Source organism: Tamandua tetradactyla, chromosome 5 (genome assembly GCF_023851605.1).
Source record: "Tamandua tetradactyla isolate mTamTet1 chromosome 5, mTamTet1.pri, whole genome shotgun sequence".
NCBI lineage: Eukaryota > Metazoa > Chordata > Mammalia > Pilosa > Myrmecophagidae > Tamandua > Tamandua tetradactyla.
This window is the reverse complement of record NC_135331.1, coordinates 16,684,362-16,697,667: the sequence shown is the minus strand read 5'-3', so window position 1 is coordinate 16,697,667 and position 13,306 is coordinate 16,684,362. Positions and strand designations below refer to the sequence as shown.

At 40.3% G+C, this 13,306-nt stretch overlaps 1 protein-coding gene across 1 annotated transcript in view; it reads left to right on the top strand.

The window, feature by feature from the left end:
• Positions 1–2,463: 2,463 nt before the first annotated feature.
• MED13L (mediator complex subunit 13L) overlaps positions 2,464–13,306 on the top strand; it is a 359,884-nt gene continuing 349,041 nt past the window's right edge. The window contains exon 1 of the mRNA XM_077159929.1: positions 2,464–2,603. Coding sequence (XP_077016044.1) covers positions 2,532–2,603 — 72 coding nt within the window. The 5' untranslated portion in view covers positions 2,464–2,531. The remainder of the gene's footprint in view (positions 2,604–13,306) is intronic.

The following is a 13,306-nucleotide window of genomic DNA, read 5'->3' as shown; positions in this document are numbered from 1 at the left end:
TCTGCAATACTGGATTTTGCTCTGTGAGATTTTTTTTTTTAAATTGCTGAAGAATGAGCGCTTGGTAACCAGGTAGGTGTGTAGGATGAAGCCCATCTGGGGTGTAAGTACATGGAATGTGAATAAGGGTAGACTGTCGTACCATCTTATTGTTTAGGCCTAAGTAACACCAAGCATGTTGACAAACTGCTTTGGCATTTTTTCTAAACTTTCAAAACCAGTAATCTTAATATACATTCACGACATTGCCCTGAGGTTGGTGGATCAGTAATTAGGATCCATCTCTGACAGATTAGAAATGAGAGTTAAATTCTTTTGGTTAAAGCAACATCATCAGGGAGGCAAAGCCAGCTCCAGGCCAGCAGTCACCTGGCTTCTGGTCTAGCATCTGCCCACAGAGCCTCCTGGATTCATGCCCTAGCTCTGGAGCCTAACAGATTTGGGTTTGAAACCAGCTCTGCCATTCACTAACTGAGATACCTTGGAGATGTCACTGCATACCTCTGATCCTCACTTTATTACAGTCCAAGGATAATAACAAGTGTCTGCTCTATGTGGTTGTTATGAGGATCATGTGAAATAATGTACGCACATCCTTCATAACACAGTGTCCGCGGAATTGTAACATAGTGTCAGTTGTGATAATAACAGGTAGTATAACATGCTGCTCATGGGTTTTACTTTAGCAGTGTTTGGGAGAGTTCCAAGTCTCAGTTCACCTCTTAACTAATCCCCTTTCCAACTCTCTCCTCTCTTTTAGTCTAGTCTCCTTGAAAGAGCTAGCTCTTCCACGTTTGAGGACATATTAGTGAAGTTTTTTCCTCCCCACCTTTGCAGGGAGTGCACACTTTGAAGACTGGGACAGAGACTATTCATACTGGCGCCAACCGAATTCCAAAGCTATACAGTCTCAGGAAACGTTTATTGAATGGAGTCAGGAGGGTAGGTCTGCTCCCAACATAGCCTGAGCACAGTGCCTGGCACATAAGTGGGGAAATCAGTTATAACATATTGTGGCAGATGGCAAGCGCTCAGGAAACTTTTGTGCAATGAATAAGAATGAATGGATGCACACAGTGCCTAGCAGTGAGGTCTCAAGAAGCATTTATGTATTAAACGCCTAGTACCTGGTATACAGTAAGCGCTCAGTAAACGGCAGCTGTGAATATCCCGGGCGAGGTGCCTGGATTCCGATGTCGGCTCTTCCTTTTCCCTGTAGTGCGACCTCGGGCAAGTGACTTAATTTCTTTGTGCTTCAATTTTCTCATCTATAAAATGCAGACCCACCTTCCGGAGTCAGGTTTTTCCCTGAGACGCTCGCCAGAACACTCGGACTCGCGGCGTGGCTCACAGCTAGCTTCCGCCACGCCAGCCGGTTTGGGAGGCCGGGTCACAAGGGAGGGGACCCCGTGCTCTCCACTGCGGCCGCAGCGGGCGTTCCGGGGTCCGTGGTCGCGCCCCGCAGCACCCCGGGGCACTCCGCAAAGATCTCAGCACCCCGAAGGGGCGGGGCCCGGCGCCTACGCGGGGCAGCCCACGGCAACCTCAAGTCGGCAGGGTGCACCTCGCTGGGGAGCTGGGGAGCTGGGGAGCTGGGAAGCCGGGCCGCCAGCACTTCTTTTCTGTCCCTCTCTGGCTCTCCGTCTCCCTCCCTCTTCCCGGCCTGAGAATCCGCCGCACTCGGCTCAGCAGCGCCTCCCGCGAGCTGCCGCCGCCGCCGCTCTGGGCCCCGCCCCCGCACGCCCCCCCGCGCGGCCGGCGCCCGTCACGTGCCGCAGCGCTAGCCAATGGCGGGCCGAGCCGCGGTCGGCGGCCGCCATTGCTGTCAGAGCTAGCGAGCCGGGGGAGGGAGGAGAAGCGAGGCTGACTGGGGAGGAGGGGGGGGTGGGGGAGGAAGAGGAAGGAGGGGACGTCGCTCGGCTGCCGGGGTCGCCCGCTGGCTTCGTCCGCACCCCCCCCTTCGCGAGTTCGCGCTCCGCGGCGGCGGCTCCGAGGCGGCGGCGGCGGCTCCGGGGCCCGCCACCCCTCACGCGCCGGCGGGGGCCGAGGAGGAGTCGGTGGCTGGAGATAAACAAGGCGGCGGCGGCGGCTGAGGAGCAGGGAAGGCGGAGGCGGCGACCGGCCCGCATCTCCGGTCCGGGAGGCAGCGGCGGCCCTGAGAGGCGGGGAGGGCGCCGGGCAGCGCGGACAGCGCCCCCCGCCGCCGCCGCCGAAGCCGCCGCCGCCGCGGAGCAGGAAGGAGCCGCGCGGCCGCCGCGGACCTCCCCCCCACCCCACGCCAGCCCGGGCCCGCCGCCCCCGGCGCGGCGTCGCTGCGGCGCCTCCCTCCCGCCCGCCAGCCGGCCCTCCCGCCCTCCCTCAGCGCGGCGGCGGCGGCGGCGGCGGCGGCGGCGGCGGCGGCTGCGGCTGCGGCTGCTGCTGCTGCCGGGCCGCCCCGCGCTCCGCGGCGAGGCGCCGCCGCCCGGCCCGGCCTCGCCTCGGACGCCTCGCTCCGACATGCCCCGCTCTGGCGGCCGGGCTCGCGGAGGATCATGACTGCGGCAGCGAACTGGGTGGCGAACGGGGCGAGCCTGGAGGATTGTCACTCCAACCTCTTCTCGCTGGTGAGTAGCCTAGCTGCGAGGAGGGGGTCGTGCCGGGGTGGGGGTGGGGGTCCCCCGACCTCAGTCGCCGACCTCCGCCACCGACCAACTTTCTCCTCCCGCCGCCGCGACTTCGCCCCTCCCGCATTTCTCCCCGCCGTTCGCCTCTCGTCGATTCTCCCCCTTTTGGATCGTCTCTCCTCGCCTTGGATCCCATCCAGTGTTTATTTGGCTCTTTAAAAATCATTTGTGAGCACGGCGCTCGGCGTGGAATTTGCATGTGGAAGTCTCAGAGCTGCGGATTCTGGGTCGCACTTCGAACGCCCACCCTCTGTTGCAGTCACACCCCCCCTTCCCCTCCCCTTTCCCCCCTTTTCCCTAAGTGTGGAAGGCTTTGCCTTGTTGCTGCCCGCGCCGAAGATAAGCAGCCTTTTCGCCCCAGTCGGATCGGCTGCCCGCTCGCCTGCCTTTTGAATTTTTTTTTTTTTAATTCCGTAATGACACCTGCAATTTCGCCCGAAAGCAGTTGATTGAATGCGATTGTGTCAGTAAAGGACTCTTGCCACCGAAGCTCCTGAGATTGTAAACATCGACAGCCGCCTGCCTCTCGGGGCTTACTACACTGGAGCCAAGGCACCGAGCCGGTAGAAGGTGGAGAAGGCTTTTTCTTTTTTTTCTTCCCGTGTCTTTTAAAAACTGTTTTCTCTGTCCTAACAACGAATCCACACACATACACAAAAGCAACAAGCTGAGCGGTGTGATAACATCGCTTTTATCTGCCTTGGCCTCTCTCGCTCGCTCTCTCTCTGATAATTGACAACTTTTCCTTCGGATTTGAATCGCCTTAATCTTGAAGCAGTTGGGGTGTCAATTGTTCTCGTAGAAACCTGGCACCCGATGACAGCGTCTAGATTCGTCGAAATTAAAAACGTGTAGGACTCCCCCAACTCTTTCCTGGTGTTGGCAGTGACAGTTGGTGGTAAATGCCATCTTTGCTTTTTATTGGGTCGTATTACCTACCTCTGGAAACATTCACATTGTTAAACCTGGCGTTTAAGCTAATAATTTGCAGTGCGTGGTCTTTAAATATGTGCTTTGTGCATGAGTTACTGTATGTATAGCTATGTGCCCGTGAGAATACGAATTTGTTTAAATATTGAGCAAAGATTTGTAAACAGATGTAAGGTAATTATGTTTCAGGGGTAGAATATAATTAGAAAATTGGCTAAAGGATTTATTTAATTTAGCCTTAACAAAAACCAACTTATATTAAGTTGTGTACCCTGTTTTGAGGTGACTGCTTTTTGGAGAGCATTCATTTTGGAAATTATTTTTTTGTAACCTCTGTGGTAAATAGAAGCATCATTTCCTCTTAATCCTTGTTAATACTGGATAAATAATTTAGTGTTCAAAGTGTAATTAGTTATATTTAATTATGGGTGGCATAGATTTTTTTTTCTTTGAGACCAGTGAAGAAATGCAAATTCATGCCAACTTTTCAAATGGAAGTGCTATTTTATTAAATATGTTACAGTATTTATGCAGCTCAAAGAAAACAACACATGCGATTTTTTTAACCTACAAAGACTGAGTGACATAGTGTCTGTGCTTCCATTATAGTAGGATCAGGTTTCTTTCTTTTTCTTCAAGCATTTTTATTCAGATATTTAATCGTAAAATTCAGTTATATGCAGGGATTCTTACTCTCAGTAGATTTTTTTACTCAGAAGATTTTTTTACCATATGGGAATAAAACTCTATATTCCTCCTCTTTTTTTTCCCCCCTCTGTCTACCATTTACCATCAGCCAGGTCCAGGGAGTTTCATAGATTAGCAGATATTGATTAAGGGATATTTAAAGTGTTGTTTGGCAGCGGATGACCACACTGACACTTTCACAGGTAATTAAAATAACCAAATAGGCCAATATTAGTGAAGAAAGATCCCCCAAATTACCATAGATCATGCTGAGGACTAATGGCTTGTGTATATGTAGCTAATTTTTATATGGTAGATTCCTTAGACAACTGACAATATATGATATGTATAGGCAGTCTCTAGGATGTGTCATTTCTTTTATCTTCTTTTATCTTTTAAATGAGAGTCATGTAGAGAAAAGATTGAGATTCTTTTGGAGAAACAAATAGTTTTATAGGAGAGGATTCTGTACTTTGTAATGTCTAACCAAAGGTTGTGCTTTGGGTATTTCTACCCTAAATCTTTTTAAACAAGGAACTGATTTTTTAATATATATGTATATTTTTAAAGAATGACTTTTCAGGTAGTAACTTTAAAATCGTAACCACAGAAATGGGTATGTTGATTTGTTTAAGACATTAGAGAGTCTATTTGTTGCCTTCCCTGTACATAAAGGGTGCTAATTTTTAAAAATTATCAGTTAAAAAAAACTTTATTATTGTACATTTTTCTGATTCCAAATTAAGAATTTTCATTGAAAATCACATGCAGCAACAACATAAAGTATTAAAAAATAAGTTCCCTAATACATTATATATGATAGTTGATAATTCCAGAGGGGATTTCATTTCCTGTTCAAAATAAAGCATGACTTATAAGAACTCTTTATATGCTTGATACTAGCATATTTTTTCTTTTGGTCTGCTGTTTCTTTGAGCAGAGTTGTTTATAGTGAATTTACCTAGATACTCATTGGTATAGATTGAAATATAAACTAGAGATTAAAGTTCTGTATCACAGTAATGACCCACCCACTTTCAGTTACCTTGAGGGGTTCATTGTGGCTTAGCAAAAGTTGATTGCGCAATTAGGTGCCTTAAGATTTCTGCCAGTGCTTTACTGATTTTGTTTTCCGATTTTTACATTTCTACCATCTGCCATCAAATTTCCTAAATTCTCTCCCCACCTTCTCCCAACCCCGTTTTTCTATAATGTGAAAAATGTCATTGTGTATGTATGATATGGACCATGGTACCTGTTTCTTATTTTTACTGTTGTGAGATTTGTATCTACTTTGTTAAATACATGCCTGGTTGTGCTTTGGGCACTCGGAATGGTTTTTCTCATGTGTCCATCACATATATAGGTGATTCTTGTTATATATTGATTCAGTTATAATTCAGTTAACTGTGTTAAATCTGCCTTTTTGGGAAGTGCAACAGTGTACCCTATGTGAATTCACCTTTGTGGGAGGACATACTGAAATTTCCACATCTAAGGTCTAAAGTGTGTTTTCGGTTTTGCTTCATTATTGAGATAATATGGAGAAAAGCAGTTTTTTTTTAGTAGACTTAATAATGTATTCTTGACATAAGGAGAGTGATCTGATTCTTAGATATGTATGCCCCACATTCATGTTTTATTTGCCTAGAATCTTCCTGAATGTAAGTAATTGGACGATCTCAAATTCTTCCCTGAATTAAAACACATACACACAAGTACACACATTAGTACTTAATTCCTATTGAGGACCTTTAATTCTATATATGAATCTTTTAAAGTGATTTGTTTTTGAGAGCTGATTTCTTTTTTTCTCTTAAGAGATTATTTTTTTTGCAGAAAGAGAAGACACTTGTAATTGTAGCAACTTTGAAATGTACACTTGTGAGCCAGTACCAAATAGGAGGACCATCAAATGAAAATGAAGAAAAATGAATGATTTCTGTAATCTTCTTAAGTGCCACAATACATGCATGGGGTACTTTTTGTCCCAATTTTAGTATTTACATTTAAAGCATCTTTTTTTTCATGATAGTAATTTTCTTTGATGAAAATGTTTATAGTTTGCTAATGTGTGTTTTCTGTTTGGTATTTTGTTGTTAATAGCACATGGTGTTACAGTATTTATATATTTTTAATAGCAGTAATTGCCGCTTGGTGATTGTTGCCATATTAACCTCCAATTGCTAGTAAATATTTTTAAGTACATAATAGACAGCAGTTTAAGGCATAGTGTAACAGTTTACTGGACCATTTTAAAGAGCCATTAATACATGTGATGAGTTCATAGTTTTAAAAAGAAAATAATCTACCTAAGTCCTGAATGCTACAAAGTATTGTGCTGGTTTAGTGGTTAGAGTGCTTATTGGGAGAAAGTTAGATCGGATCTGTTTCATTGTGAGAATAATGGAGGTGTGTGTGTGTGTGTGTGTGTGTGTGTATACCTGTATGTCAGTAAGTGTTTATTGATCTTATACTTGGTGCTTATATATATAGGTTATCATTTTCTTTGGCATGCTTTGGTCATTTTTTTTTCCATGGATATATTAGGTATTCATTTGGAAAAAAAATCTTTAGGCATTCCTTTCTGTAGCATAAGTTATAGTAGTGGATTGTATTAATTTCATATGGAAAAATTGATTCTTTTGTTTGTTTGTTTTCTGGCTAATTTAGCCTAGTTAATTGCAAGTTAATTGTATTCATCAAACACTTTCAGAGACCTCCTCTGCTCTTGAGATTAATAAAGAAGATGCTCCATCACCAGTTTGTACTATGTGCTATAAGTTATAACCATTTGTAAATGATAAGTATGCTCTATAGTTATGTTTGTGAAATTACTTAAAATTGAGATGAAAATCTTATCTCAAGTTAAATAATGAGATTTTTTTATGTGGAGTATTTTTTATGAACTCAGAGTTGATTCAGCTATCTTTCCCTCAGTGTTTGATTCAGAGATAGACTAAATATTTCTTTGAAACCGTTTGACTTTTTTTTTTTTTTCACATGGGCAGGCACCGGAAATCGAACCCGGGTCCTCGGGCATGGCAGGCATACACTCTTACCTGCTGAGCCACCGTGGCCCTCCCCGTTTGACTTACTTTTGATTGAAGGAAATAATGTTCTTGTCCTTTAATCTAGTAATAGAAATATTGAGTTTTTTTTTCTGAAAGTGAGTGATACATTTATCTCACCAGAGCTACCCAGTCAGAGAGATTAGACAAAGTTTATGAGGGTTAGTAGTATGGTTGAATATTAGGGTATTATAACTATTACTGAATTGTACATTGTAACTATTAGAAATGGAGAAAAAAGATGCCTTCAATATTGCTGTTAGAGTCATTTATTCAAAATGTATTGTGTGCCAATCTGCCTTACAAACCTGTGTGTTAGTGTTGGCCACTAGAATTTCTATTTTGTTTTTTTGTAGACATTCTTATTTTGAGAAATCACATTTAATGCATTATAAAGTGAGGCAACTAAACTAGGTAGCCTTAAAAAAGACTATATTGTTTGTTTCATAGGACTTGCTTAGAGTTTTAGAACGAGTGAACCGATATTTGTAATAAATGGTCTTGGAATTTAGGACTTTTTTCCCCTCTTGTGTCATTTAACTTCTTTCTGATCACGTTTAGATAATTTCCTTTTATAGTATATGCTTTCATTGTTTATTTGAAAGATTTGAAGGTGTTAGCTTTGTTCTGTTGGGGGAATTCACTTCATTACATAGGAGAGATGATATTCCATTAATCTTGGTAAATATTAACACAAACGGGGAATTGTAAATTCAGACTCATTTGCATGAGTAAAATGTGCTTGCCCAGTTTTTGTTTAGTATAAAGTCACTTGTATACATCAGCTTAATTCTATTTCAGAGACAGTTGCTCTAGACTACTATGTTGTTTTAAAATCATCTGTAGAATAGAAGAGATTCTATCCTTATGAATTGTCTATAATATTCCACTTTTAGGAACTTCTGTTTTACTTGCATTTATAATAGCATGTTTTAGTTATGTTTGTTGGAATGTAATTTTTTTTAAGAACTTTTTTTTAAGTTTGTAAAATATCTTTTAGAGTGCATTTAGATTCTGGGCTGAAGAAAAGATGACTTTTTTCCTCTCTTTTCTTTATAGATGAGAGGAGATTCTAATATGTTCAAGGGAAAGTTTTTCATTGGTATCTCCATATTCTTGATTATTATGTATATTTATGAATGTTTATTTTCTCATTCTAGATGAATTGTGGTAGAAACTTATTAAAACTTTATTTCCACTGCTGCAAAACAGAACAGAGCTTTTGCTGACAGCTTTCTACATTTTTCCTTGTTTCCAGTATGATAAAATTCCAATACTGTTAAAGGAACCAGTTGAGTTGATTATGTTAAAATTTAATTTTAACATAGGAGGGGGTGTATGTGTAGTTCAGTGGTAGAATTTTCTCCCGCTATGTGGGAGACCCAGGTTTAATTCCCGGCCCATGCACTCCTCCCCCAAAAAGCATTCAACAAGTGGTGCTGCGATAATGGGATAGCCACATGGAAAAGAATGAAATGTAACCCCTACCGCACAGCATACAAAACAAAACAAACAAAACAAAAATGAATAAGGAAAGATACAGAGAATTAGGTCAACTTGTAGGTAAATATCACTTTTTAAAAATTGTCTCTAGATCTTTTTACTATAATAATTAAGTTAGTTTGTATAAAATCACTGGCTTCATTGAATATGTTTGACATTTATTTGAATTTCTAGTTAAATTTGAGGAAATGATTTGTTTTAAATAAAATCGGAATTTTTGATAATATTGAGTGGTGGTTTCAAACAATAATAACCTAAAAGGGTATTAAACTGCATGAAAATTACTGATTCCCCTCCCCCCCAAAGAATATTGATAAATTTAGGAGAAAGTGTTTTTTCATAGGACACATGAAGCTTCCTCATATAGTTCCAAATCTTTAAATAGGAATGATGATTAAATTCATCTGAGCTTAATTTGAAAGCTAATAAATAAGATATTTAAACGAGTAGAACTGATTTGGAAAAAAATTTTGTATTGGCAGTTCTCGTGATTGAATTTTAATGTCCTAAAGATCAACAGTGAAACACAGGTGTGTCTAACTCTGCAACATTTGGAGCCAGCTCCTAGTGAAAATACATTTATGTCTGGCACAGTTCTACTCATCTTTAAGTAGTTCACATATGACTTTTTCTGCAACTCCCGCAGGCAAAGCTAGTCAGGCTTGTTCCTTATGTGTACCTTCTTTGTACTTCTGATAAGGATATGAGCTTCTGTAGGGCAGTGACTGTCTAAATCATCTTTGCATTCTTTACATAACTAGGGTCTCATTAACTACTTGTTAAATGAATGAATTGCTGGACTACTGTTTTCAATCTTATTCCCCAAGTGAGTTCTCTTTGCCCATTTAGGTCCTGCTCACAAGTATGTCATTACAAAATATATATATTTTTATTGATAAAACTTAACCTACAAACATACAAACATTATTAACATACAAACATCCCTAACAAACAAACATCCCATACATGGTGTACAATCAGTGGCTCACAATGTCATCACATAGTTGTGTATTCATCACTGTGATAATTTTTTTAGAACATTTGCATCACTCCAGAAAAGGAAATAAAAAAGAGAAAAGAAAAAACTCATATATACCATACCCCTTATCCCTTCTTCTCATTGAATACTATATTTCCATCTCCCCAATTTATTTTAACCTTTGTCCTCCCTATTATTTGTTTATTTTTATCCATATTTTTTATTCATCTGTCAATATCCTAGATAAAAGGAGCATCAGACACAAGGTTTTCACAATCACACAGGGATATTGTAAAAGCTATATCATTACTATGTCGTTTTTCTTTGCACTTATTTAAATGTTTAGTTCTGTATTCTGAATATTTATTATTTAGGCAGTATGTATTGTGGCTTGGTAATATGTAGGTGAATTCTAGCAAACCTTCATTAAAGATAATTTGAACTGATCAAGGGATGTGTGCCTGTTATACCGCTAAGTAATAAGAATTAAGTTAGTATTTAGACTTTCTCCAGCATGATAGGCAACCTATAGATTTAGGGATCCTCCTGGGGTTTCATTTGAAACTTGATCCAGGGTCAGGATTCCTTTGTTTTCATTCTTTAAGCAGTACAGAAGGGCTTTTGCTCAAACTTTAGCTGTAAGATTACTTTCGTTGAGCCCAGTAAAAGGGATAGTGAGCTGGTAATAGGGAAACTTGAGTTGTATTCACAGTTTTTGATAGTGACTAGTCAGATGTGATTGATTGAGTAATGGTTCCGTGGCTCAGTTTCTCCTTTGTAAACTTGGTGGATATGGATGCAAGAAATGTGAAAAATCATTTTGAGTACCTTTTAAAAAAAAGTATTCTGGATGACTAGATGTTTTTTAATAGGAAGAGACTTATACCAAATTACAATTAAAGTTCTAGAATGGCCTTAGGCAGTTAACAAGGAAGTTATAATTGTAAAATTACTTGTTTCATGAATAACAGTTATGTTGTTTTTGTACTTGTTTTTAGGGAGCAGAGGATTAAATTGTTGTTGTCTCATGTGTCGTAAATAAGCTGTGATTGAGAGGACAGACTTGAAATTCATCTTTAGGTGTTACAACTTTTAATTTGTATATATGATTCACAGTTGCATGTTGTGTCTTTAATATGCTGGGTGATTTTGCTTTACCAACTCTGAACTGTGACTGGTTGAGACTGGAAATTGAACTGTGACTCTTATTTAGTAGTTTAAGCTATTAAGTTCTTGGCAACTTCAGGGTGTTCTTTGAACTTTAAATAGCAGTTCTGTTAACATTTTGAGATTTGTCTCAGGGAATGTCAGAAATAGTACTTAATATCTTTTTCTTCTTAAAGACTAAATCACGTTTTAGTCTGACATGCATGTCACAACCCTTGCTATGTTTTGAACAGAGTATATATACTCAACTTCTGGCTAATTTCTATATTCCATTTAGTAATGCAGCACTGTCTAAAAATACTGTTTAGTCCTTGTTGAAGGAAGAAAAGCGGCTCCACCATCTGTAGTTTTTATATTTAGTCATATTGAATATAAATAGTATCTTAAGTTTTTATCCATGGGTTTGGGATTTTACATTTAGATGATTTCCAGCATTCAAAAATATTAGAAAGAGTGCATTTGTAAGTTTGTTTTTACAAAACCACCCACCCTGACTTTAGTTGTTACAAGTGTTGGTTGGCTTATTTACCTTATGTTGTACTTATTACTTGTGTTATAGAACTGAAATGGTATTTATGGCAGCATTTTTGGGAACATATTTCCCATAAAATTATTAACATGTATTATTCTCATTTAGAATCCCAGGAGTAGTTTACCTCTGATCCTTGTAATCAGAATTGGCACTTCCTAAACTCTTCTCACTTTCAGACAATGGGACTGAAGATGTCCCTAGCTCTGTGCCCTCTTCTCATAGCCTAGGGGCTGAAGAGAGGCTTGAAGAAAGCGTCCAGAGGTGAGGTGGAAAGAGTGGCAGCTTTGTAGTGAGGACTGAAGGCAGGTTTTACCTTCCCTTCTTGTGGGGTCCTGCTGCAGCTTCCTCTTTGCTGATATTAAAACATTCAGAAGGGAAGAGTAGCGTCAGATTCTGTGATGTCATTAGGGAAAGACTGTATTTTCTTTACTCCTTAGATTTTCCTGTACCTTTTACTCCTTCACTTTCTAATAGAGACAAGCCTTCTTTTTGCTGTTTCGTGTGGTAAATGGGGACTTCTGAGCTCCAATGAGGTGAAAATGGGAAATGGAGGTGAGATTGGATGGGGTAGCCAATAAACAAGTATTTAGAAATATTAAATTTTTTATATATTTTGTCTAAGAAAATTGGGACATGTGTGATTAATCTTAGAGGAATACATGTCAGAAATGATTAAAATGGGGCTTGGGAAAACCTGCATGTATGGCTTAATTTCATGTAGTGTAATGGGGAGGTATATGGACAGCACAGTATTTCATGACCAGAAAAAATCCAGAAGGGGAGACTTCAGTTCGATCTTGAAGGAGTGGATGCATGTGGCTTGCTAGAGGGGAATAGGAAGGATATTCTTTGGACACTCAACTGATAACTGAGTCTATCCTTGAAAATCCTTACTGAGGTTGTATATATGCTAGCACTTCTAGTTTCTAGTTGTGGTTCTTTGTTTCCTTTTTTAAATTTTTTTTTCTTTAAATGTAACAACATACAAACATGAACATTCTTACTATATAATCATTCCATTCTTGGTATATAATCAATAACTCACAATATCATCACATAGTTATATATTCATCACCACGATCACTTCTTAGAACATTTGCATCAATCCAGAAAAAAAGAAAAAAGAAAAAAATTCATACATTCCAGCCCCCTTCCCCTCCCCCATCACCAGCATTTCAATCTACTACATTTATTTTAACATTTGTTCCCCCTATTATTTATTTTTAATCCATATGTTTTACTCATCTGTCCATAAGCTAGATAAAAGGAGCACCGGACACAAGGTTTTCACCATCACACAGTCATATTGCGAAAGCTGTATCATTATACAATCATCTTCAAGAGACATGGCTACTGGAACATGGCTGTACATTTTCAGGCACTTCACTCCAGCCTCTCTGTTATACCTTAGCTAAAAAGGTGATAATCTATATAATGCATAAGAATAACCTCCAGGATAACTTCTCAACTCTGAAATCTCTCAGCCATTGACACTTTATTTTGTCTCTTTTCTCTCTTCCCCCTTTTGGTCGAAAAGGTTTTTTCAATCCCTTGACGCTGAGTCCCAGCTCATTCTAGAATTTCTGTCCCATGTTGCCAGGAATGTCTACACCCCTGGGTGTTGTGTCCCACGTAGAGAAGGGGAGGGCAGTGAGTTTGCTTGCCATGTTGGCTGAGAGAGAGAGAGAGGCTACATCTGAGCTACAAAAGAGGTTCCCTGGGCATGACTTTTTGTTTCCTTTTAAAAAACAGTGCAAAACTTATTGAATTCTAA